The 26,308-nt window shown below is 38.5% G+C and overlaps 2 protein-coding genes across 2 annotated transcripts; one reads left to right on the top strand and one right to left on the bottom strand.

Moving 5' to 3' along the window:
* Positions 1 to 815: 815 nt before the first annotated feature.
* LOC117991471 (methyltransferase-like protein 25B) lies at positions 816 to 6,134 on the top strand. Its single transcript, XM_034979071.2, has 7 exons — positions 816 to 1,030; positions 1,303 to 1,754; positions 2,540 to 2,762; positions 3,459 to 3,650; positions 3,815 to 3,924; positions 4,933 to 5,108; positions 5,907 to 6,134. Exons 1-7 carry the CDS (start codon positions 938 to 940, stop codon positions 5,984 to 5,986), a joined length of 1,326 nt encoding a protein of 441 aa, XP_034834962.1. The 5' UTR covers positions 816 to 937; the 3' UTR covers positions 5,987 to 6,134.
* On the bottom strand, positions 6,078 to 24,761 carry LOC117991461 (uncharacterized). The gene is made up of 16 exons (XM_069504894.1): positions 24,573 to 24,761; positions 23,039 to 24,488; positions 22,315 to 22,381; positions 21,944 to 22,067; positions 21,154 to 21,291; positions 18,985 to 20,685; positions 18,543 to 18,628; positions 17,940 to 18,045; positions 17,685 to 17,769; positions 15,908 to 16,151; positions 15,410 to 15,538; positions 14,569 to 14,720; positions 13,649 to 13,846; positions 12,711 to 12,986; positions 11,463 to 11,627; positions 6,078 to 7,304 (listed from the first exon to the last, which is right to left on the bottom strand). Exons 1-16 carry the CDS (start codon positions 24,579 to 24,581, stop codon positions 7,156 to 7,158), a joined length of 5,079 nt encoding a protein of 1,692 aa, XP_069360995.1. The 5' UTR covers positions 24,582 to 24,761; the 3' UTR covers positions 6,078 to 7,155.
* Positions 24,762 to 26,308: the final 1,547 nt, after the last annotated feature.

Below are 26,308 nucleotides of genomic sequence, written 5' to 3'. Positions count from 1 at the left end.
ATGATTTATATAGTAATTAGATAAGGCTAGCTTTAAGTTTTATTGTATTAAAAAAAAAAATTAGGTACAATTATTATATTAAATTAATTTAATGTGGCGATGAGTTCCAGATCACCGACCAGAAATAAAAGTTCCAGGTGTTCCAAATTTCGTAAAGCGCGCGTGCCGCCGAAACACCGATCATATAGTAGATAATCTATGCACCGATCGAAACGAAACATATACTGGCTTTATGGCTCTGGGTCCTAGCCTTTTTGCCAAAAAAAAGCAAAAACCATTGAAAAACGTTTTTCCTGTGCGTTTTTCAAATAAAATTGACAGCTATTTTCGCTGTAGTGCTGTGTCCTTACACGCCATTTTAAGATTTTAACTCCGTTTTAAATGGTTTTAACCCTTCTATGTTTTAACCATTTAACTCAATGGGTCAGCTTTCATGTCAAAAGTACGGTTCACGGCGGGTTCACCCTTTCACCTTTAAAAATATAGGTAAGGACCTTAGATGAATGGTAAGGACCAAAATTACTTTTGTTTCGAGTAAAACGTACCTAGTTATTGTAACTCTTTGGTTTTCACGGTAATAGTCGTACATAGAGTAATAAAGTTAGATGCAGGAACGTTTGCTTTCTCATTCGCACTAAAAAGAGAGCACAGATAAAGTTACTAATGTGATAAACAGAGACGTAGCTAACCTATTTTTTGTATCGTGTATCTGGTTCTTTTCAAGATACCAAATGAGTCAACTGTCATACTTTGTTATTATGTCATTAATAATTATATTTGTTAAGTGGAATTCTTTCAGTTAAATAAAACCAATATCTTTCTTGGTTTCTCGTTTATTATGCCACAGAAGATGAAAATATGAAAATATTTGCGTGATTTATAAAATAACCTTTTACCTTTATGTAATCTTAAAAAATATAAAATTAAACTACTAGCAATGCATTCTCAAGTGGAAACTGTTAAATCTGCTGTAGATAAGTGTTTAGAGGTTATAAAAACTTATGAATGGCTTCTGGATCTTTATGTTTTGGTCAGTTTTACATGTCTTTTTATTACGTCTTTTTATAGTATTAATTTATTCATTAAAAAGTTAAGAGTGCGTTGATTCTCCTTAATGTGATCATGGCATTTTGATCATGTTGGAATTTTTTAAAATGGAGAGGAAAACTGACACGAAGGGTGTTACATTAATAATTATTGTAGTAGTTCAAATTAGAAATGAGGAAGAAAATTGCTTTGTATGTGTCCATGGAGTTCCATTCTACCTAATATAGCTTCTAACATAACATTGGTTGTTTTTAGGATTTCTATGTGGATAACCACTGGGAGAAACTACCAGCATCATGGCAAAAGAGCTTAGAAAATGTAGACCCAAAAGAATTGGGGGACATACTCTCCGGAAACAAAACTAAACACCTACTACCCCTCTCACTATTAGCACTTTTCAAGACTATTAGTAGTTTAAGTATACCGAGACAAGGCTACAACTGTGTACGAAATAATCAGGTTGTAGAAAAATATAGCTGCAGCCATCCGAAACTCAAAAACCTATTTCTCAAGCATGTCAAGTTAAAAAAAAGACATGAGATTAGTATGATGGCTGATTTTGTCAATTTAAATGCGAAGCTAAGTAATTGCGAGGCTGTGGTAGACTTTGGCTCTGGCTTGGGACACCTGATCAGGATATTATCATATAAGTATAGCTTGCATTCAGTGGGTATAGAAATGCAGACTCAGTTGACTGTGGAAGCTAGGTCTGTATATTTGGTATGTATATATTTGACGTTTTATTATTTTCAATATTATTTTTACTTAATTTTTTTATGTCACCTATTCAGTTAGTTGTTTTCATTTTATTTTTAAGAATAAAACAAATAAATAATATCTGTCCCGGCTATACTCACGTGTTTAGTCTACGTTAGCCCGACTAGTTTCGAACCCATCCGGGGTCCTTTTTCAAGGGAGTCAGTTCGCGCACGCGCCGCGGTTGTGACTGACTGACTGTTAGTCACAACCGCGGCGCGTGCGGGACAGATATTATTTATAAAACAATTAAAGTTTATTTTCTTTTTCTTTTATTATCTTCTTTCAATTATAGTTGGCTTATTCGTTTATAGTTATAGTTTGTTTATTTTCTTCTTTCAATTATAGTTGGCCCAAACAATTAGCCCAATCTGAAGTTCCAACATGGTGATTTGCATATATATAAATAAAATTAATAAAAACCTTTTTTATTCAATTAAACTTTTACAAGTACTTTTGAATCGTCAAATGTATCTATCACTGGTTCAGAATGCCTTTCCTAACCAAAAAACCAGCAAGAAACTCTGGTTGCTCTTTTCTATGGTCAATTTATAGGTCAATAGACTAGGATTTAATACACAAGGGTAATATATGCAATTATATGCCCCATATTCAGATTGGACTACTATAGGTACCTACTACTAACGTTTTTTGCCAACTATACTTTGCACATACAGTTTCTTTTAATTTGAAGGCAGCCTAAGATTTGTCTTTAAAGGTATTTTTTTTTCCCCAGGAATCTTGACTCAGAATTAGAATACACAGCCAAAAAATACCTCACAGAGGAGCAAATGTCTAACCTACGTAGACCTGTACATTGTAATGTAACTCTGTCATCTATAGATCAACTACAAGAACTATCTTTATCAACTAGTGTGACCAACTATGGTCTGATTGGTTTGCATCCATGTGGAGATTTGGGTCCATTGTTGATCAAACATTTTGTTGATTGTGATAAGGTAATTTTTTATTTCACTACTCTCTATACTCTTAGTACCTCAGCGGGCGAAGAAGAGAGCTATGCTTGGAGTTTCTCTATTGATCAAATCAAATCAGAAATGAGGAGATCTGTAGGAGAACCAGAGTAACCGAAGCGTTAGGGTTGCGAAGCTGAAGTGGCAATGGGCAGGGCACATAGTTCGTAAAACCGATAGACGTTGGGGTTCCCAAGGTGCTGGAATGGCGACCTCGCACCGGAAGACGCAGCGTTTGAAGACCCCCCACTAGGTGGACGGACGACATCAGACGAGTCGCAGGGAGCCGCTGGATTTAGGCGGCCGCGGCGGCGCAAGAACGTAGCGTGTGGTATCTCATATAAGGTCATTGACCTCGTATGAGATAACTCGATATCGAATTTCGTTTTCGAAAACTAAAACACTCTTACTAGAGGTGTTCGTGTTATTGGTCCTTATTTGGCTATACAAAGATCTCTTAAACTAAATTGTTGTTATAAGTCCCGCAAATTACTAATACGCGTGGCCGCCATTTTAGTGACGTCACCACTAGACTGAAGTTTCGAGCTGATGGTATATTTTATTTCGGCTGACGTCAAAATGATTTTTATTCGATGTTAATGAGACATGGTTCCAGCGTAATAGCAATTTGCGGGACTTATACTCTATAAGCTATATACTAATTTGTTTTTATTTTTCAAGGTGAAGTTTATATGTATAGTGGGATGTTGCTTCATGAAGTTGTCATGCAACACTGAGCCATGTGGTTATCCTATGAGCCAGTATGTGAAAGGAATAGACAGTGGTTTATCATATACAAGTCGAGAGATCGCCTGCCACGCGATAGACACTTACTGTGAGAGGCTGTGTAGAGGAGAATATAAGGATCTGAAGGTGCACACAAGTTTATACACATGAGTATTTTATTATTTATCAGCTATTTAAAAAAAATAGCTATTATTTGTTAAGTGTCATAGCTTTAGCTCATAAATTATAAAAACTAATATTCCTTAAAAAAATATATTTTCCTTACACAATATAGTTTTGTTTTATTTCAGGTCCACGCCTACAGAGCAGCTCTCGAAAAATTACTGGTGCAACTAGATCCATCGTTGAAGCATATGCCAATTAGAAGCGTGAAACACACCAACAATATGACTTTTAATAGGTAAGACAATTTTGGAATTAAAAAAGAAAATATGTTTTACTAGCTGACGCCCGCGACTTCGTCTACGTGGATTTAGGTTTATAACAATCCCGTGGGAACTCTTTGGTTTTCCGGGATAAAAAGTAGCCTTTGTCACTCTCCAGGTCTTTCGACTACACCCATGCAAAAAATCACATCAATCCGTTGCTCTGTTGCGACGTGATTGAAGGACAAACCAACAAACAAACACACTTTCGCATTTATAGTAAGGGTACTGATTCGATAATTTAATCGAATAATGCGATAGAGTAGCTATTGGCTATTAAGAAGCCCTTAAAAACAGGCTTTAATATCTAGCAGTCCATAGTGCTTGCGCGCGCCTCTATAGCGAATGTATGACAGCAAATAAAATAAAATTGAAACCTTGGTTGTGCTACAGTATATTTTAATGGTCAAGTATTTTTTGTTAAGAAAACAATGCTTTGATAATTTTTTTTGAATGGAAAAATCAGGATGTCAATAATGAGAAAAAGAACAGCTTCAGTGATGACCAGAATCCGAGGTAGTTCCAACGGTATTCTGAAAACCTTATCTGAAAAACTAGATAATCCATTTATGAGACACTGGGTTGGTTTGAACATGCTGAGAGTGCATGTGCAAACCAACCCAGTGTCTCATGGGTGGTAGATTACTAGACAAATAAAATTGTGCATAAAACAGCCTACTTAATACCTAGTCATAAGCAATTAATTTTAATTTTATTACTAACAAAATGGATGTAATATCTGAAGTAAAGATTATTATTAACTAGATGATGCCCGCGAATTCGTCAACGTGGATTTAGGTTTTTCAAAAATCCCGTGGGAACTCTTCAATTTTCCGGGATAAAAAGTATCCTATGTCCTTCCCCGGGATGTAAGCCAACTCTGTACCAAATTTCATCAAAATTGGTTAAACTGTTGGGCTGTGAAAAGCTAGCAGACAGACACTTTCGCATTTATAATATTATATTAGTATGGATAATTGCAGTTACTGTGACGCTGCTCTCAACCGAATATCAATGAAGCCTTTGCAGCATGCAGCAGTGGAGCAGGACTTGGTGCATTGGAAGCGAGTCGTGATCCTCTACACCTTGCGGCTCGCTCTAGCACCATTGGTTGAGACGGTCATACTTTTGGATCGCGTACTCTATATGTTGGAGAATGGTACGTACTTTGACAGTAGGGTTAGTATGAGATTTTACTATTTCACTGTTTTGCAATGTCGCCCTCAGGAACTGCACCACCCGGGTGCCTGGTGCAGTTCGACCGCCTGGTTTGCCTGGTGTAGTTCGACCGCCTTTTTTGCCTGGTGTAAGTAGTTCGACCGCCTGTTGTGCCTGGTGCAGTTCGACCGCCTGTTGTGCCTGGTGCAGTTCGACCGCCTGTTGTGCCTGGTGAAGTTCGACCGCCCGCATGTTGTTGTGCCAGATCTTTTTCCACGCCCATGCACACTGTGAAACCAACTCCCTTCGGTAGTGTTCCCATTAAAGTAAAATAAATAAATAACGTAATTAAAATATTTATTGTATAAAAGTATTGGTATATAAAGCAAAAAAATCTGTTGTTTGAAATAGACATTTATTAGAAGAAAAATACACGAAATAGAATTACATTTACATTAATTTACACACGTCGCGTCTTATGTACAATTGTACAACAATCATCAATTTACCCAGAAGCTTAAACTAAAACACAATAATACATTAATAAACGAATTAATCAAATCTTTGGCACTTAAAGACAAGAAAATACTGACTTATAAGAATAGAACCCGTAGTACGAGTTTACACAGTTTTCGTAAACTAATTTCGATGGCGAGTCCCTCGATACCACCAGCACACGTAGTGAAAAAAATATGAAATTGTACGACTTAAATTTGATTTGATTGAAATGTGTATAGTCCACGCGGACGAAGTCGCGGGAATAAATACTAGCTTAGTATTTAATATTTAACTTTTCCAGGTATATCCTGCGCGATTTATCCAGTGTTCGATCCGAAGATATCGCCGCGTAACCACATAATAGTGGGAAGAAAATTGTAGTTTTCTAGCTAGCTATATAAGATTTCTTTTGTAGAGATAAGTTGATCATTGTACACGTCCATATTATTTTATTGTGATTTGTTAATATTTAAATAAATTATTGATCTGAAAAATAAAATCATGTAAAATATGAACTGATCGGTGTATTTTATAATTTATCTCACCTTAAACAGATCCGTGGCAAATAACAAATATAAGGAGGCAGAGGTATGTACCTTATTATTATTATATTACTTGAAAAATTAAAGTATAGTATAACTTATTATTAACAAATAGGCAAGTAAGTAGGCACCTTATAATCAAACAAAATAATTGAGCTAAGTTAGGTAGGTACCATTTTATTTTCCCTTCAGGTTCGCACTGGGCACAGTTTAGCAATCTAATTTAAATATCTGGATCCGACCTAGGCTGAGACCACAACACTGCGATGCGACGTTGGATCGTAAAAATCTACGACGTCGCACAATGCTTTCCGATGCGGTGCCGCACCGTACAAACTTGCGATGCGACGACGTATTTCCGTTCAGTCGGTGTCCACACCTGTGTGCCATTCTGTGCTGTTTTTCTTGATGCGACTTCGCAAGTAGAAGTTGGATACGTGTAGTGCGGTCCATGGCTCACTAGAAATTGATGGTCAGTTTTATCGTACGATGCCATAAGCGATGATTACGATGCAGCATCATTTTTGCAATGCGATTTCGCATCGCAGTGTTGTGGCCGTTCTCGCCGTAATTTGTTTAGGCCTATTGTGTATGATACCGTGGACTGCCAAGCGCACAAACGTGTCTATCCTTTCACAACTCGGGATCACTGCTCGACTCTCCTCCATATGTTACCAACGATTACTCTCATATTTCGGCCACATCATACGGCGGGGGGACGACAGCTTAGAAAAGCTTATAGTGACGGGCAACACTGAGGGCAAAAGACCGAGAGGCCGCTCACCAACTAGGTGGTCCGACCAGCTAAAGGAGTCCAGCAGGTGTGGATTTCATCACATTGTAAAAATGGCCACCGACAGAAGCCGATGGAAACAGATAAGCCATTCGAGGGCAGTTTGCCAGGACCACGATCTTCAGCAATGAAGGAACGACCGGAGAGAGAGAGATTGTGTATGATTGCTGAACTGTGCCGCTAGCATCGGTGGTTGCAACGAGTGGTTAGTGTCATCAGGCGGTGGGCGGCGGCAGCATGGGCGCGGGCTCGTCCTCCGAGTCGTCGGAGCGCACGCGCGTGAAGCGGCGCCGCTCCAGCAGCCGCCGCAGCTTGAACTCGCCGTGCCCGTACTCCCAGCGGCGCCGCGTCACCGACTTGCGACCTGGCGTTGTAGACAATCTCTTAACTAGGGCTACACCTGTGCGTCATGAACACGGGATGCGGGAGCGCAACGACGCCAATATACTTTTGTTTTTAATTCAGATACAAGTTAGCCTTTGACTGCAATCTCACCTGGTGGTAAGTGATGATGCAGTCTAAGATGATAGCGGGCTAACCTGGAAGGGGTATGGCAGTTTTTATTAAACCCATACCCCTTTGGTTTCTACACGGCATCGTACCGGAACGCTAAATCGCTTGGCGGCACGGCTTTGCCGGTAGGGTGGTAACTAGCCACGGCCGAAGCCTCCCACCAGACCAGACCAGAAATTTAGAAATTATAAAATTCCAAACCCCTGCCAGGAATCGAACCCGGGACCTCCCACTATTAAGACCACAGCGCTCACTACTGCGCCAGGGAGGTCGTCAAACTTGCAACAAACGTGCACACATATGCGACTATTGTAAATAGGTAATAATTGTAATTGCGTAGCATGGATAGATAGACCGTGTACATCAGGCTGACGTATGTGTACAAATGGCCATGCTTTGTACTATTTTAAAACCACAGTTACTATAAAAAGTAAGTGAGCCGCAGAATCAGAATGGCGGGTGTATTCTAAATCTGAGCAAATGACTAACTATCTGAATGTGAAATGACTATCGTAGGAATGTACTTAAACATATTAAAACATAACCAGATGCAGTAAACGGTTTAAGAATAATTTTAAAATTAAACTCTCTATATCCAAGCGCCTGTCTAAAATTGTTAGCAATTGCCAAGATATTAATTAAGATAAATAAATTCAGACAACGCTTGATTTTTGAAGAGTTTTTAGATTTCAAATTGCTCTTACCAACTCCAAAAAATATTATTAAAGAACTACATTAACTCTTGGATAAATAATATGCTCGGTACCTAATAAATTAAGTTATTTTTGACTTTTTAGTGGTTGTGGTTATTAAAGTCAGTTTTTTTTTTGAATTTTTTATTTTCTTTATAGACCCTGACTCTTATTTCATTTCAATAAAAAAGAAATCAGAAAACGTAGGTAAGTAATAATAAGAAAAATTTCGCTAATAAAGCAGATTACATTAAAAAACCAAATAATGTGCTCAATAAAACAATACAAAGTGAAAAAGTGCAAAAAATAAAAACAACAGAAGCAGCTTCGAATAAATATATAATTCAATTTCAACAATACTTTTATCTTGTACATTAAAAGTTAACATTGTTGTAGGAAGATACATATAAGCGAAACTAAAATTAACTAATAAATAGTACAGAACAATAAAATTGCACACAAAACTATGTTATATTATTACTGTTTTTTATCCAAGCACTGCGTGCTACTGTTTGTTGATCCGAATAAATAAAAATAAAAATTAAAATAAAATAAAACTATTAAGAACTAAAAATCATTGTCTACTTATCTACAAAGAAGAGTAGGTGTGAAAAGGACTGTCAATTTAGTATAAGTTTTATGTGCAACAAAATAGATACCTACCATTATTAATTGACAAACAATAAACAAGAATAACTTACAGCACAAAACAGTAACAGAATTAATATGAAATAAAAATATTGTACTTTTGTTTTCCTTAGCTGACATAAAAAATAATCAAATCGCAGGGATCTCGGCGAAACGCGTAAGCGACGCGATTGCCAGGCGCTTTAGACATTCTGGAATTAGGTTTTTCACTTTTATCATGTTTCATTGTAACTTCGCGGTAACAAGGCCCTATAATTCGCCACTGACGCGTTTGAGCGAAAAGATTTTTGTTTAGCTTTTAAGTCAGTTAAGAAAAAAATAGAAATACGCAATAATAAAATATATTGAATAAAAAAATATATGTTAAAAACAATTTGCTATTTTTTCACAGCTATCAAAATGAGACTAAAACATTGTGATGACCTTGTGACTTGTCCAAGAATTAACAAAAATAAAAGAAAATAACAAACACAAACTCAGTTTTTTTTCCTATGCTGTAAGTATGTGTCATGAGACATGAGATTTTGATTTTAGGAACATGGGTATTATGTAAATCTTTTCGTAAAATTTAAACAAACTAAAATTATTATCTACATATTTATTTTTAATAATTTAAATCTCTCAAATCATAATTTCAGTTCTCTTATTTTTTTATCATGCACCAAATACTGCAAAAAGTGCACTTCTTAAAATTGAAGTACCTAATTCCTAAATTTTGATTGACTTAGAATTATTAGTTCAGTGGTATTGACTGAGCAGTTATAACAGACAGCCAGAATAAAAAATATAAAAATAATATTTTATCAGTTTAAAGTTAAACTGACAGTCCAAAACTGACAGTTGTCATGCTACAAACTTTTCACTTACCTACAGTTTTGACTGTCAGTGAAAAAGTGTTCGTGTGTAGCCGCCTTTATGCATAAAAATTAATATAAACTACAAATCCTATTTAACACCTATATAAATACTCTTCACAGTACCAGATACTAAATATTACATCGAGCTTTAAGAAAGAGATAATAGGCAGCTTCGTAAAGCGTCGTCTCTGTCACTCGTATCATATCTACTTGTAATGTAATGCATAAATTTTAAGTTCTCACTCGCCATTTTAACTTTATGTCAACTGTCATGTCAAAAGCACGATTCTATTGCTTAAGGTGAACCGTACACTCTTGAGATGACAGTTCAAAAAGAGTTAAAATGGCGAGTGAGTTCTCATTTTGTACGGACGAGTCTCAACGAAAGAGACAACGCTCTACGAAGCCTAGGCTGCATATTATCTCTTTCTAACGCTCGATTTGTAATATTTACTGCAACCTGCACTAAATTAAATAGTTGTACTATTGATATACGTCCATTAATAATATTATTATTATATCTTAATGCACTTATTCGTATATTTTGTTATAATTTAAGTCATAGTTAAGTTAGATTAGATATAAGAAATTAATCTACATCACATTCTAATAGGTTTTTAAATTAAGTATGATTTACCTAATGGCGGTTTTTATCACATAGACAAACGGGGACTAACAGCCGCACTCAGAGTCGCTTAATCGTTACTTAAGGCATTCCTTATCTATACTAATTCATGCCTTAAGTAACAATTAAGCGACTCTGAGTGCGGCAGTAAGTTTTTAATTGGAAGAACATACAAGTAGTTTGGACATAGGTCTATTCCACAGAATCCATACTAATTTAAACTAGATGAAGCCCGCGACTTCGTCCGCGTGGATTTAGGTTTTTTAAAATCTCGTGGGAACACTGATTTTCCGGGATTAAAAGTCGCCTATGTCCTTCCCCGGGACGCAAGCTATCTCTGTATCAAATGCCATCAACCCTACACACATTTTTTTTTTTTTTATAAAGAATATTAGCCATATTAAATGACTAATATTCCCCTTTCCTCTCCAATTAAGCGTCAGTAGGCTTGTGCTAGGAGTAGGTACGACAATAGTGCAACGGGCGGGATTTGAACCGTCGACCTTTCGGTTTTCAGTCCACTCCTATACCGGTTGAGCTATTGAGGCTCTTTAAGGCACTGCCCCACATTGTCTGCGCGCCCCCCACATCACCTAATACCCCTGATATGTGTAGATATAACTAGTGCTAATCACTACCGTAAAATCAGGGCGTTTTTAGAGGATTTTTAAAAGCCTAAATCCACGCGTACGAAGTCGCGGACATCAGCTAGTAAAGAAGTAAAGCGGCATTAATCATTCCATGTCACTCACATACTTAGTTGAATAACTACTACCTATAATGTGTGTGTGAGTGATTAGAGCAACCATTTCAGATTCGTTTATTAGCAACAGTTATAGACCTGTAAAAAGCTGTGATTGCCTAGTGGGACGTCCGCCTTCTAATCGGAGGTCACAAGGGGCACGCACCTCTAACTTTTCGGAGTTATGTGCGTTTTAATTAATTAAATATCACTTGCTTTACCGGTGAAGGAAAACATCGTGAGGAAACCTGCATACCTGAGAGTTCTCCATAATGTTATCAAATGTGTGTGAAGTCTTGATAGACTTCCCGGAGACCCGTGCTCTGTAGTGAGCCGGCGATGGGTTGATCATGATGATGATGATGATAGACCTGTAGCGGAACTTGTGTCGAGTGTGAGTAGTGCGGTGGCTAGTGTAAGAGTGGAGTCCCGCGGCGCGGCTTACCCGTGTTCCGCGCGCGACACAACGCCACCAGCAGAGTGGCGCCCGCGGCCGCTAGTGCGCCCCCCAAGGCTCCGCCCCACATGGTCCACGAGCCCCCCACATCACCCAAAACCCCTGATATGCCCACGCCTTCACCCGCTCCGAGAGTCAGCAGCCCGTGGCCTTCTGTCGATCACAAAGAAGAATATTGAAATTTAAAAAAATAACCGTCATTGGAGACTGAATGTGAAAATGAATACTGATTTTTTTTGTGTCTCCAAATTGATTGTAGTATCAAAAATTATAGGTATATGATCGAACGCCACGTCATACTTATAGCCACAGATATACTATTAAATTGGCTTGTAGGTGGCGGCAGTGTTCACTTCAAAACCAGCTGAGTCTTTGTACCAGTCACATACCACCAACGAACAACTTCAACAACTTTTGAGACAAATAAATCGCTAATTTCATCGAATAACATAACGTGATTGGACTTTCGGTACATGAAAATAGCAAAACTAACCAATCTTCAAAATGTCCCAGTTCCCGGGATTTCCCGGGGTACCAAAAATTTTATTCTCGTTTCCTGTGAACGGAAAAATCTCTGGAAAAAACGAAACCCTAGCTTAGCGCGAGTCACATTGGCCGTTTGTTCTCTCGTGTCCTTTCTCACAATGTCGTTGACAAACTTGACCACTCTATACGTTAAACTTGGCCACTCTATACGTTAACCTTGGCCACTCAATACGTTAAACTTGGCCACTCTATTCAGGACCTGTGCAATGTAACAAAAATAAAACAAAACAAAAAGCATACAAACCTACTTACCGACAGTCGCAGTGGGCTTGGCGTGAGTCACATTGGTCGTTTGCTCTCTCGTGCCGTTTCTCACTGTGTCGTCGACGAACTTGGTCACTCTCCGTGGGTCCAACTCCGCGACATATCGCGCTCCCGTCAAACTTCACCGCTATAAAGTGCGGGCTGTGAAAGCCGTCGGTAAGTGCGAACTTCGTCAAGCTTGGCCACTCTAATACATATCTAACTACGCTACATTATAATGATAAAACAAAAAAAACGAAAGTCATATAAATCTACTACTTACCGTGGGCTTGGCGTGCGCCACATTGATGGTTTTTTCTGTCGTGTAGTTTCTAAGTGCCGTCGACAAACTTGGCCACTCTATACATTAAACTTGGCCACTCTACTCACAATCTGTGCAATGTAACAAAAATAAAACAAAACAAAAAAGCATACAAACCTACTTACCGACAGTCGCAGTGGGCTTGGCGTGAGTCACATTGGTCGTTTGCTCTCTCGTGTCGTTTCTCACGGTGTCGTCGACGAACTTGGTCACTCTCCGTGGGTCCAACTCCGCGACATATATCGCGCTCCCGTCAGGCTTCACCGCTATGTCGTGCGGGCTGTGGAAGCCGTCGGTAGGCGCGAAGGTTTGTATGAGGCGGCCGCTGGTGTAGTCTATGATATAGCCTCGAGAAGGAACGTCTGGTAGTGTAGGTCCGTTCACTATGTACAGACGGCCACCTAAAATGGTAGTTTCCCGTAAGTATAAATCTAAACATATAAAAGGAAAAGGTGACTGACTGACTGACTGACTGATCTATCAACGCACAGCTCAAACTACTGGACGTATCGGGCTGAAATTTGGCATGCAGATAGCTATTATGACGTAGGCATCCGCTAAGAAAGGATGTTTGAAAATTCAACCCCTAAGGGGGTGAAATAGGGGTTTGAAATTTGTGTAGTCCACGCGGACGTAGTCGCGAGCATAAGCTAGTCTTAAATAAATGGTTATTCTATTATATGTGAATGTATATCAATATTAACAACAATAGTCGACGCATTTTAAACTGAGTCGTCGAGTGTTCTGTCTGTTTCGCTCGCACTTATAGGTCGTAGGTAAGTGCGAGCGAAACAGACAGATAACTTTACCTCGTACCTGGTGGAACGCTAAATCGTTTGGTGGCACGGCTTTGCCGGTAGATAGGGTGGTAACTAGCAACGGCCAAAGCCTCCCACCAGACTAGACCAGAGAAAACTTAGAAATTATAAAATTCTCCCCTGCCGGGAATCGTACTCGGTACCTCTCTCTAATAAGACCACAGCGGTAACCACTGTGCCAGGGAGGTCTCAAAAGTCGGTCGGTCAGTTCGGGTCAGATAAGTTGGTAGTGCCGGGTGTCTCACCTTCAAGGGGCGCGTAGGCAACGCTGTATATCTTGGGCCCAACGAGCCAGTTGTGGAAGGAGGTTGTGTACGCGCCCGAGTCCGCGTGGAAGCACTCGACGCGGCCGCGCTCGCGGTTGGCCACGCACAGCTCGTTGCGGTCCTCTGCCAGAGCGAGCGCGTGCGGTACGCTGAACACAAACGGCGAGTCGCCGAAACCTATGCATAATAAAATGGATATGACGCTCGGACTGGACGAAACTATAAGGGTTCTTTGTTTTACTAAGGAATCCTAAAAGAAGGTGCGAGAGCGTTTCCACTGGTCGATCTGAGTAGAATGATTTGGTCGTTCAACTGATAATCAACTGTGTAAACAATCATCATCATCATCATCAAACATTTGGAAAACTCAAAGCACTTCTGATATAGACACATCAGCGAAAGCTGCTTAGTCTATTAAAAATAATAATAATAATCATCCGATAGACTGTCCACTGCTAGACATAGGTCTCTTGTAGGGACTTCCTCCCTGCAACTCGTCTGATGTCGTCCGTCCACCTAGTGGGGGGTCTTCCAACATTGCGTCTTCCGGTGCGAGGTCGCCATTCCAGCACCTTGAGACCCCAACGTCTATCGGTTTTACGAACTATGTGCCCTGCCCATTGCCACTTCAGCTATGTCGGTTACTCTAGTTCGACTTTAATTTCGATTTAACTACATATTTATTAGACAGAAAACTACGATTAAAAAAAATGCGAGCGTACATTATATTTTGCCGCGCAGAAATCACATTATAAGAGTCTCGATCTCAAATTCACGGCCGCAATTCGTACAAGAGTACACTACAGTGTACGACCGTAAGTGTGTGTGTGTGTATGCGTGCACGTGTGTGTGTGTGTGTGTGTGTGTGTTAAAGTAAGTGTTACAGTATTGATACTCACGTTTCCCCCACTGCAGTATCTTGGAGCCGTCGCGCGCGAACTTGATGACGCGCGAGTTGCAGTAGCCATCCGCGACGAAGAAGTCGCCCGAAGACAGAACGGCCACCGCGGCCGGCTTGCAGAAGTGGTAGTCATCGTCTCCAGGCACGAACCTGATGGTTTATCATACCTACTTTTAGAATCTCTACAAATCTAAAAATATAAAAGGAAAAGGTGACTGACTGACTGATCTATCAACGCACAGCTCAAAATACTGGACGGATTGGGCTGAAATTTGGCATGCAGATAGCTATTATGATGTAAGCATCCGCTAAGAAAGGATTTTTGAAAATTCAACCCCTAAGGGGTTGAAATAGGGGTTTGAAAGGTTAGTCCACGCGGACGAAGTCGCGAGCATAAGCTAGTATAATATAATTGGTGAAATGTTAGTGGTAGAGCTGTGGCCAAGTGAATCGCCTTAAACAGTCATTTCAACCATTTTTAACCAACTTCAAAAAAGGAGGAGGTTCTCAACTCGTCAGAATCTTCTTTTTTTAATGTATGTTACATTAAAAAAAGATTCTGACGAGTTGAGTCCCTGATTACTCAAAGATGCCTGGACCGATTTTGAAAATTCTTTTTTTGTTTGAAAGGGTATAAATACTTCCAAGGTGGTCCCATATAAATTTGGTGAAGATCTGATGAACATATTCGAAGATAAATAATGTAACTCCTCAGCGGATAAGAGTAAATTGCTCGCGATCAGTGTAATATAGCAGGTATAGCATATTTTAATACATGGGGCCACTAAATATTATAAAAAACCGACTTCAACACCTAACGAAAAAAAGAAACAGCTCACTTTTCGCCCAGCACGAGGGCGGGTTGTGTCCTAGATTGAGGCGTAAACTTGAACACCTGATGCAGGGCGACGTCCGTCACCCACAGGTTGCCTTCTTTATCCGCCGTGATGCCATGCGGCATGTGGAAGCTGAAACAAAGAATATACTCGTAACTAATGATTTGTTCTTTGTTTTGGGAGCATTATGGCCTTAACAACAGATTTCTTATATTTTCTGTCAGTAGATTTTGCGTTTGCCTCTTGCCATGACAAACTAATTGCCTCTAATTCAGATTGGAGGAGGCAAATGGTTATTGGTATTGGATTGTGATTAGGTAGTATAACAATAACGCTAAGTTTTTGTAAGCGTTCTAGTTACACCCTGTATATACATTTCCACCGTCCGTAGCATATATACCTACATTTGTACATGTACACACGATGTACATTTTACATGACAGCAGTAGTGTTCATATCCCGTGGAGCTACCAGTGACACGCATACTATAATCACACTCACAGATTTTGCCCCCACATGTCCACTAGTTCACCCGTCTCGTTGAACACTAGCACAGTGGGCGCGGCTATCGGTGGATCGCCTATGAACTGGTAGATATTGCGCATAGAGAACGTGGTGGCGTCCCACGCGTTTGCGCCGCGGTGCAGCACCAGCGTGTGGCCAGCCTTATCTATATCCACTGCAGACACTTGGCCCAGCTTCATTGTGATATTTGGCCAGTTTGACACATATTGCGGAGAATCCGCTGTAAAAAAAATCAACATTAGCATGCCAACAATAGTACTTACTACTTAGATAAACCTAGGTTTCGTTAAATTCAATTAATTATTTGATATCTAAATATGTAAAAGGGAAACTGACTGATCTACCAACGCACAGCTCAAACTACTGGACGGATTGGGCTGGAATTTGATATGCAGATAGCTATTATGATGTAGACATCCCTTAAGAAAGGATTTTCGAAAATTCAACCCCTAACAGCATAAAATAGGGGTTTGAAATTTGTGTAGTCCACGCAGACAAAGTCGCGAGCTAGTAAAGAAATATATATCCTAATGTGCTTTTAACTACTCAAAGAATTAACTATCTATCTCAAAACCAACACAGATAAAAATCCAATTCCAAAATGAAATGTCCCATTAATATTATGAATGTCAAAAACTATTAATTATCATGATCTAGTTGATTACAGAAAAACTGCATCAATCATTATTCATTGCCACAATCTCTGGCTGAATTTGTGGTAGTCTTAGTGCAACAATGCATTTTAGCCAATAGCAAGTGTCGACCGATCAGAGGTGATTATGGTAATAACACTGTAGCTATATTTTTTTTATCCTATAGACACACACAATCACACTTAATGGAAAGTGACGATGTGGCCTAAGATGTGACGCATTTGCCTATAAGATGCCTATTCTCTTTTAATTAATACACCCAGATTTTATGGTAATTGTCACCCAGATGATAACAGCATGCCTGAGTTCTCCATAATGTTCTCAAACACTTGGCCAGTGTGAATAAACCCTGGCTTCTCGTTCTGAGAGGAGATCTGTTCCCAGTAGTGGGCTGACGATGGGTTGAGATGATTATCATAATTACTAACTATTATCAGATTTTGGTAAAAACTAGGACTAATGGCTTAACAGGCACTTATTTTATTTTGAATAAGGTGTGTGAAAGTAGTAACAATAATAGTATAGTATCAGTAATCCATGATTAATATTATATGTGTATAATATTATATTATGTGTATGTCTGTCTGCTAGCTTTTCACAGCCTATCCGTTCAACCGATTTTAACAAAATTTGGTACAGAGATAGTTGCAACCTGGGGAACGACATAGGCTACTTTTTATTCCAGAAAATCAAAGAGTTCCCACAGGGTTTTAAAGACCTAATTCAAGTGGACGAAGTCACAGGCATCATCTAGTTTTATATAAATAAATATTTTGTTTTCTTTGTGTTTGCACATCATAGGATCTTTGTACAGTTATTGTTGGCACTTGCATGGCTGGAAAGTCTCTGACATAGCACCATCAACGTAGCAAGTGTTTGTGTCATAAATTAAACGAGATATTGGAGTCATGTTAGCTAAATAGCTAGAACAAAATAAAATAAACTTTGTGAAATAATGCAATCGCGGCATGAGGTCGGTGGGCGCCCCGCCCGCGCTCGCCCGCACCGGGTTAGCGCGGGGCTATGCGGGTGTGCGAGGCGTTCCCTACCCGGCTACCATCTCGACCTGTCGCGGATTATAAGTATAATACAATAACAACCTGTCTCTAATTTTTCCAAGGCTGCACTGACCCTTTCTTGCTGTTGATTGTAGTAATTGCCGGGATAGAAGTCTTCGTCAGGATACTGCTTGAGAAAAGACACACAGTACAGTTTAATTTCGCTAATAAGTAATATAAAACTTTGTGCAATGTGTGATTATGGATCTATCTTCGTTTTAGTCAGTCTCAGGTCTATAGTAATAAGTAGTACAAAAACGCAAAAATATATAGAAAATTTAGTTGTCTCTAACTTACCCGTCTTGCTGAAATACCAGTGAAAAACAAAAACAACACCAATAATCCAGACATGTTTTTAACAAAACCCATACTAAAATCAACCATTGTTATCTCAGTTAATACACTTTTAACTTAATTTCTATGTATACAGATCTGTGAGTTAATCGCACTTTACGTTGCTTATGTGCTTTTTCGAGTGTGAAACTAAATTAAATGATAAATATAAAATGTTTTAAAATTGATCAAAATAAAATCAATTTAATGATTGATGACCACATTGATGACATAGAACATAGACCATAGACTTTGAGAACTGACAACGTTATCAACACAGACCAATAACATACATCAACCACAACAACCTGGGTTCTTGTTGTTTGAGTTTATGTATTCGCGGCAATTTCAAAGTTTCATGGTTTCAACGCTTTGGCATGGAAGGACCCCGGTGCAGGCGAACGCGGGTGTGCGAGCCCCCGCATCATACCCCGACCTGTCGCGGTCATTTTTGCAGCTTCCGCATGGATGTAGGAAATAATATTATACTAGTATAGTAACCGACAGGTCGACTAATCCAGTGGGGGATAGCGAGGGTAATATGCGGGGCGTCCCCCCGCCTCATACCCCGATTGCCATCTCGACCTGTCGTGTCGCGTACTATACTTACTATTTCTATGAGCTAGCTTTTTAGGTTGATCCTGCATAGCATGCTGTTTTAGAAACAGTAGTTTTTTTAATGAATAAAAGATGGTAGCATTTAACGAGTGCATAAAATAACCATCTTGTAGCTCTACGCACGTTGCTTTCTTCAAGGGTAAAATTTCTTTCCTATTTCATATTAGGGAAATGGTATCACAAAAAGGACTCAAAAAATAAGACGTTTGTTGCACTTTACGCTAAGAAGTTTATTTCCATATGCACCTTTAAAGTGCGCTTACACCTAACAAGAAAAAATCGCCATTACATAAATAAAATCCATCTCAAAATGGGTTGAAACATGGTGGCAACTCTTTCCACATGAGGCGAACATATATCGCAAATAGCAAGACGATCCATCGATTCAAACATTATATATATTAGACAAGAACAATTGAACCTGTTCCTGTACTTTTTTCATTCTCTTAAAATTCTTTTTACTCGCATGACTTTTCTTCTCAAAAGATGTAATTTGCGAGTTAATTTTATTTATAAGTTCGGTTTTGGTCTTCTTCAGAACCATATCTCTAGGTTTGGTGCTCAGCAGTCTTCTGTGATAAAACATTAGCTTTTGTTTGGCGTTTACCATAAGAGGTATCGCTAAAGCAGTATTCTGCTGACGATTATTATCATAATTTGCATTATTTACATTAGGTTGTAAATGTTGGATGTTAATATTATTTTGAGTGACAGTAGGACTTTTAAATTTTTTATTGTTGTGTCTCTTTTTCAACGCGGGTGTTGGTCTGGAGTAGTAATATTTATTGAGTAGTTCCACATAATCATCTCTCTGTATAGCAGTGAAGATGCAATTGTAATGTTGACCGATTTCCTCACGCAGAGTTGGTGATATGTTTTTGTGTCTGAAGTTGGTGAGCTTCTCATGAAGGAGATGCAATTCTCTCAAATGCCTCGAGCCACCTGCAAGGCCTGCTTGCCCGATCAGTACCATGTTGAGTTTTCTCAGCATGCCGTTAATGTTACTTCTACTGTTTGACAGTTTTTGGGGGCTTAAAACATTGATCTTTAAGAGGTGTTCATGTCGATTTTGTAGATATAGTAACTCCCTGTATAGAGCTTTAGGATCTCCCAAATTGGTTTTAAGAGTTTCAAAAGCTCCGTTCAGTTTCTGTAAGACGTTGTTCCTATTCTTAGGTATGCCATTGCTCATCACAGATTGTTCAGTGATTGATTCTTGTGTAACATCAGCTTCACTTTCGGATACAGCTCGTTCTTTATTTTGCTTTGCTGAAATCCAATCTCGGAGTTCTGTTTGAAAAGCTTCCTGATTTCCGACAGTTCCTTTGATGCTTACATAAAAAGTTATGATGTCACTTTCAAGGGTGACATTGTTCTTTTTGGTAGCTTCTTTCATCCACATGTCACCCTCTTCTGTCTTTAGCTTCTCTACGATTTCTTTAGGGATGTAAATTCTCGCTGAAGTGACGACATCGCTGGTATCTGACACTTCATTATCTTGAATGATTTGTCCTTGTTTATCATGATTTTCAGATGTTATCGGGATAAAATCTAGAGCTTTATCTGTTACTTGATTTTCTTCCGCTGGTGCTGTTTTTGCATTTTTCTTAGGTTCTGTCGCATCTTTATTGGTTATAGCAGGTTGTTCTTTGTTTTGTGTATTCTTTTTTTGTAGGCTATTATTGTTATTTATCGGGCTGTTAGTTCTTTGGCGTATTTCTGTATTGTCAGAGGTACCAAAGTTTTTCTTTTTATTTAGGTGTGTATCATGATTTACAGGCGATTTGGATTGCCGTTTGAGTTGATCATTTCGTGTTGTTGATTCAGAAGAGAGGTTAGAATCTTTCGGGACTACTCTGTTGTACTGTTTGTTGCCCTGATTCGGAGTGTTTGGAGAAAAGTCGTTGTTGCATATTGGTGAATACACAGGTCTATATACTGCAACGAAGGGTGAATTGATTGGTAGGCCTGAGAAGGGCAGAGTAACTCGGCAGTTGTGGATTAAGTGACCGCGGCGAGTGCATCCACTGCAGTATATTTGAAAGTGTTTTTTCGACTGATGATTCTCCTCCAGAGGCATGTCCAAGTTGATCTGCGAACAAACAAAAGGTACATTGACGACCACAACTGTTATTAATAGTATATTTCACAGACACAAATCTAGAAACTAGTTTATACAAACTAGATAGTATAAACTTGAATAATCATACAATTTGTAATCTCGATTGAAATAATCCGCAGAGACTTCCTTTGCGTGTTGTCCCACACGTCACCGTAAGCACAGATCTTTTTTTCCACGCACATGTAAACTGTAGAACAAATTCCCTTCGGCGGTGTTCTAACTAAATTTCAACAGGGAGCTATTTCAAGGAGCAGGTCAACAAATTCCTTGAAGGCCGACAACGCAATGGCGGTCCCTCTGGTGCTGCAAATATTCATGGGTGGCAATAATCACTTAACATCAAGTGACCTGCCTGATCATTTGGTCGCTATTTTAAAAAAGTTTTAAATCAAAAATTAATTATGCTAGATAAATCGAGAACTAATAAACAAAACTTACGGTGTTGTGATACCGACGCCACAGGTCTGGGCAGTGACTCGAGGGGTGTCCTTTTTGTCCACACTCAGCGCATCGCATGGTGCCCCAGTTGGAGCAATTTCGGCATATATTAGAGTACAGACCGTTTGGTGATCCACACTGAAACGAACGAGATAAAATTCAAAAAGCCGACTCTCTAAAAGTCTAAAAAAACGACGCGATTGTAGAGTTCACACGAATAATAGAAATATATTGGTACTGATCGTGATCGGAAATAAATTTTATAGTATTCGCATCTTTTTCTTACCAATTTAATGAAAAAAACATAGACAAACTTAATTTAATATAAAACTATATCTAATTTAATATAGTGTCTGAAGTCCATCATTTTAACATTATTGAAAAAGAATATGGGACTACTCAAAAATTGTATTTTCGACGACTACACATCCATCGCTTTAATTTAACTCAAAGATTGGATACAATCTACATTTCTAAACAGTACTACCACTTTTACTACAAAATTCGTTTGCGCGAGAACAGCGCAACCTTAAACCGACTAAAACTAATGAATGAATTTTTATAGACCATACTGCTTGACGTTAAGATTTTGAACAGAAGAACAACAGACACTCGTACTATCTCACTCATAATTCACGCGTTCAATACATGGCGCGTAGGCAGCAACTAACAACAACAGCGGGCGGACGCGCGTGAGTAGCTGAGATATTTTCGCGCCATTCAAAAATAAGATTACTGGGCAGATAAATCGGCGTAACACCTAAGTAATATTATGATTTTATGTACTTACATTTACACAGATTTTCCTCGGACATCGCGGTTCGTAGTGACCTATTGATCCACACATAAAGCACACAGGCGGTTTTAATCTACACATGTCGTCGCGATGCCCAACACGATTGCAGTAATTGCATCTTCTGTAAATTAAAATGAAGATTTGGCTTGGCACATAGCGACAGCAACTGAGGTATGGCTATAATGTATTTTTTTTCATATTAAAGATGTACAGTGAATAAAGAATGTCAATGAGTGACATATTTTGATTTCATAATCAGGATTTTAAGACGTGAGCTTTACAAAACCGCAGTACAAAGAGCTATAGAGAAGAAAAGAAGATATAAGCACAGATAAAAAAAATTCAATAATACATAAGGAACTTACGTAATTTTCCTTTTTGTTAATGGGGACATCCTGTCTTTTGGATCAATGACCCACAGACTCTTGTCTCCTAGAATAAAAACAAAACATCTTGGTGACATTGAAATCTATATAATTATATAAAAGAAAAAACTGACTGACTGACTGAGGGATCTATCAATGCACAGATCAAACTGCAGGACAGATCGGGCTAAAATTTGGCATGCAGATAGATAGTAAACATTTGCTAAGAAAAAAGTTTGTAAATTCATCCCTTAGGGGGGTAAAATAGGCGTTTCAAATTTGTGTAGTCTACATGAAAGTCGAGGGCATTAAAAAATGTTTTTAAGGCTTTTTAAATATAAAAAAGCTTTCATTTCACTTGCTAAAAATTATGTCGTGATTGAAGGGCAAACAAACACACTTTCGCTTTTATAAGATGGGAAGTAATTAGAGTACAGAGATAGCTTGCATCCCCGAGACTGACATAGACTACTCTTTATTTCAGAAAATCAAAGTTCCCATGGGATTTTTAAAAACCTTAATCCATACAGGCAAAGTCGCTGGCATTATGTATAACTTAATGTTTTATTATATATCTGTGTGATAGCAATATTTGCATAGCATTTATCTGCTGGAGTTGAAACTTTGTAGTTATAGTTAGGACTTACGTGAATATTTCTCACATAGTTCAATCAACATACAGTCGCATTGCAACAAATTAATTTACAACAAAATAAAGACTTACTTGACATATTTTTCTGTATCTCTCGATGGTTAAAATCTTCACCTCCCCAACTCTCATTGTAAAACTTCTCCATCTCTGCTCTAAGAGTCGTAAGAGAATACCGCCGTCTCTTACAAACTCTATTATTACCTTTCAAATTGTCAAAGTCAAGGTCTTCATTCAATATAGCAGGGATTTTTGTTGATCCACACATTGGGAAATCTTGTATTGGGATATTTTCATCGTAGCTGTCCACTTCTAAGAAGCCGCTAACGTTTCCCATAACAATATTTTCGTCTATTGTAATATTATTTTCCTCAGGTTTAGTCAAGTCAATGACACTTTTGTTTAAAGTGTTGTTTGTTGTGATTAAAGTGTCAGTGTTCTTTTTCGTTGTCTTCGGAGTGGTAGTAATAGAACTCTCAGTTGAAGTACTATTGTTCTCAGCTTCCTGGTTAATGCTGACATCTATAGATGTATCTTTGATAACTTCTACTTGTTTTGATTGATCGGATTCATGCACATCTGTGACAGGTGAACTCTTATCTGGGACTGAGAAGGGGTTGGGGTTCTTTTGACCCTCATTGGTAGATTGATTGCTATCTGAATCATAAACATCTGGATCGGGTATGCTTTTTTCTGATACACGGTACGATTTAGTCTTTTGCTTTTTATTCTTGGCTTTACTTTTTGGTGTTGCAAAGCATTCATCTACAGGTATTGGTGTAGAATTTTCAGTTGTTGTGTTAGGAGTAGATGTGTCTTTGTTACGTTTTTTTTTCTTCTTCCGTGTAGGTGTCTGACCGAGGAGGTCAGCACCGTGCAAACTAAAGTCAAAGCTCTGGTTGTTGGCATGTTTTGAAGATATGTTAAGCGCTATGCAGTCCCCGCGGATGAACTCGTCAGAAACAGATGAAAGGACTGACGGTACAGGACTAGATGTTACTTCTCTATTACCAGTTTTACTCTCTTGATGTTTTTCAATAGCCTTTTTTTCAGCTGAGCCGATTGATATAGCAACTGTGTCTTCGTCCGAGCTCTCGATAGTGATTGTCGGTTTTGGAGGCAAAGCCACTTCGATTACTTCATCCTCATCGCTCGATTCAAGCTCAAAAACACGATTTAAGTCTTCATTTTCAAGGATCGCTACGGTTTTTCTGATATTATTCGGTACTGGCTGCTGGAAAATTGATAAATCTGGAGATGACGACACACTTTCATCTCTCTTATGCAGACTGGTGTCCAACACATTCTTAGTTTCAGGAGCTTTTACTGGCTCTTTGGGAGTGTTGATCTTTTGATAAGGTGTATTCTGTTCGATGTTATTGTGCCAGTAACGTCGTAAGCCACTATGTTGTACATTGTCGACGATTTTTACATCCTTCTGATCTAAGCTAACGTTTGCCTGTGTTTCGTCAACATAATGTATCATAGCATACATTCGTCCTTCCAACTCATTATCGCTAAGCTCCTGCAAGTGAAAAAGATTGCATATCAAGCATGCATTGTTGCAAAGTATTGTGACACAACAAAATATAGTAACCTAAACACCTACCTCTTCCATGTTTTCGTCGGAAATTTAGGTCAAACAGAAGATAACGCGAAATCAACATACTCGAAATTGTGTGTAGAACAAAATATTAAGCTGCTGCGGGCATTGAAATTAAAGAAAATTAGAATTTGTATTTATTATGATTTAAGGACACGTTTGACACTCCATTTCGAGTCCAATTCTGTCCGAAAAATGAAACCTAACCATAGACAAAAACTATCTGTAGGTACTTATTCCGTGGCTTATGAAATACAGATACGATCCGGGAGAAGTTAGAAACTGAAACCCAAAGTCACAAAGTATAGATCGACCGAAAAGAGACTATTTCCTGCCCGCTGCTGCATAAAAACGATATTCATACCATATTATGTAGCTACGTAGCGCAATAATAAGTAGGTACGTTATTATACATAGCTCAATAAATCATAGCAACTGATAGATTTGAATTAGGCAAATAATTACTGGGAATTAAAACAAATACGGGGATTTTTTCCAAATACAATTTATTTAAACGTAAACAATATTCTTATTACATAATGTAAGTTGCACAGTATAAAGATAGTCCGACGCGCCCTCAACAAAGGGCCCTAGCTATGATTCACGACAGGTTGAGATGGCAATCGGGGTGGAGATGATCCGCACAATCGCACGTCACCCACCGGGTTAGCGCGTGGGCTGTGCGGAGCGTCCCCACCCCACCCCAATTGCCATCTCGATCTGTCCCGTACTATACGTAGGTCAGTTTGGATCACTCCTCTCCTCTGTACCATGACCTCTGTATGGAATATCCACCATAATATTATATCCATATTTTGTGACCTAGGTACCTACTAAATAACTATATCATAACAAGGGGGTAGATTTTCTTGTACACAATGTGGCTAATTCCGTTGTACACAATCTCTAAACTAAACTAAAATGGCATCTAAATCTATTGCTATCCCTTTCATAATGTTGCTTGCGGAAAAGGATAGCACTAGATTTAGACCTGTTAATTTAGTTTAGTTAAGATATTGTGTACAAGAGAATCGGCCCCAATGTCTTTAAACTAAATTAACAGGTCTAAATCTAGTGCTATCTTTTTCGGCAAGCAACATTATGAAAGGGATAGCAATAGATTTAGACGTGTCATTTTAGTTTAGTTTAGAGATTGTGTACAACGGAATTACCCACATTACCATAGTCTTATTACCCCACCATAATATCGTTCAGGGGCTTTTCAGACTCAGGGAGTCAGGGTTTTAAAATAATACTTAATATAATAAAAAAGTTTCATGCAATCAAGAAAATAACATGTCACTTGTTGTTAAATTAAACTTTTCAGAGTCAGGGACTTGGGGTTTTAAAATAATACTTAATAAACTAAAAAAAGTTTCATGCAATTAAGAAAATAACATGTCACGTTGTAAACTTAAATATCTACAAAAAGCGTATAATAATAATACATTAATGCATAAAATAAACTAATAAAATTAAACATGTCATGGAAATTGGTAATTTTCCAGATACACTTTATCTAACGAATAAAGACGTTATGGTATTTTTTTTGTATTGTCAACTGTCAAAATGTCAAAATTATCAGGCAGATAAAGTTTATCTAGGGGTTGTGAAGTCCCATTTATGTAAAAAAACTTCAGGGATTCAGTAGGTACTACGTCAATATTTTTGATGATTTTTTTCACGTTATTATTTAAAAATATATAAATAACCATTTACACAGTCAGGCACTGATTTTTTTC

Source organism: Maniola hyperantus, chromosome 2 (assembly GCF_902806685.2).
Source record: "Maniola hyperantus chromosome 2, iAphHyp1.2, whole genome shotgun sequence".
Taxonomy (NCBI): domain Eukaryota; kingdom Metazoa; phylum Arthropoda; class Insecta; order Lepidoptera; family Nymphalidae; genus Maniola; species Maniola hyperantus.
This window is presented reverse-complemented; position numbering and strand designations above follow the sequence as displayed.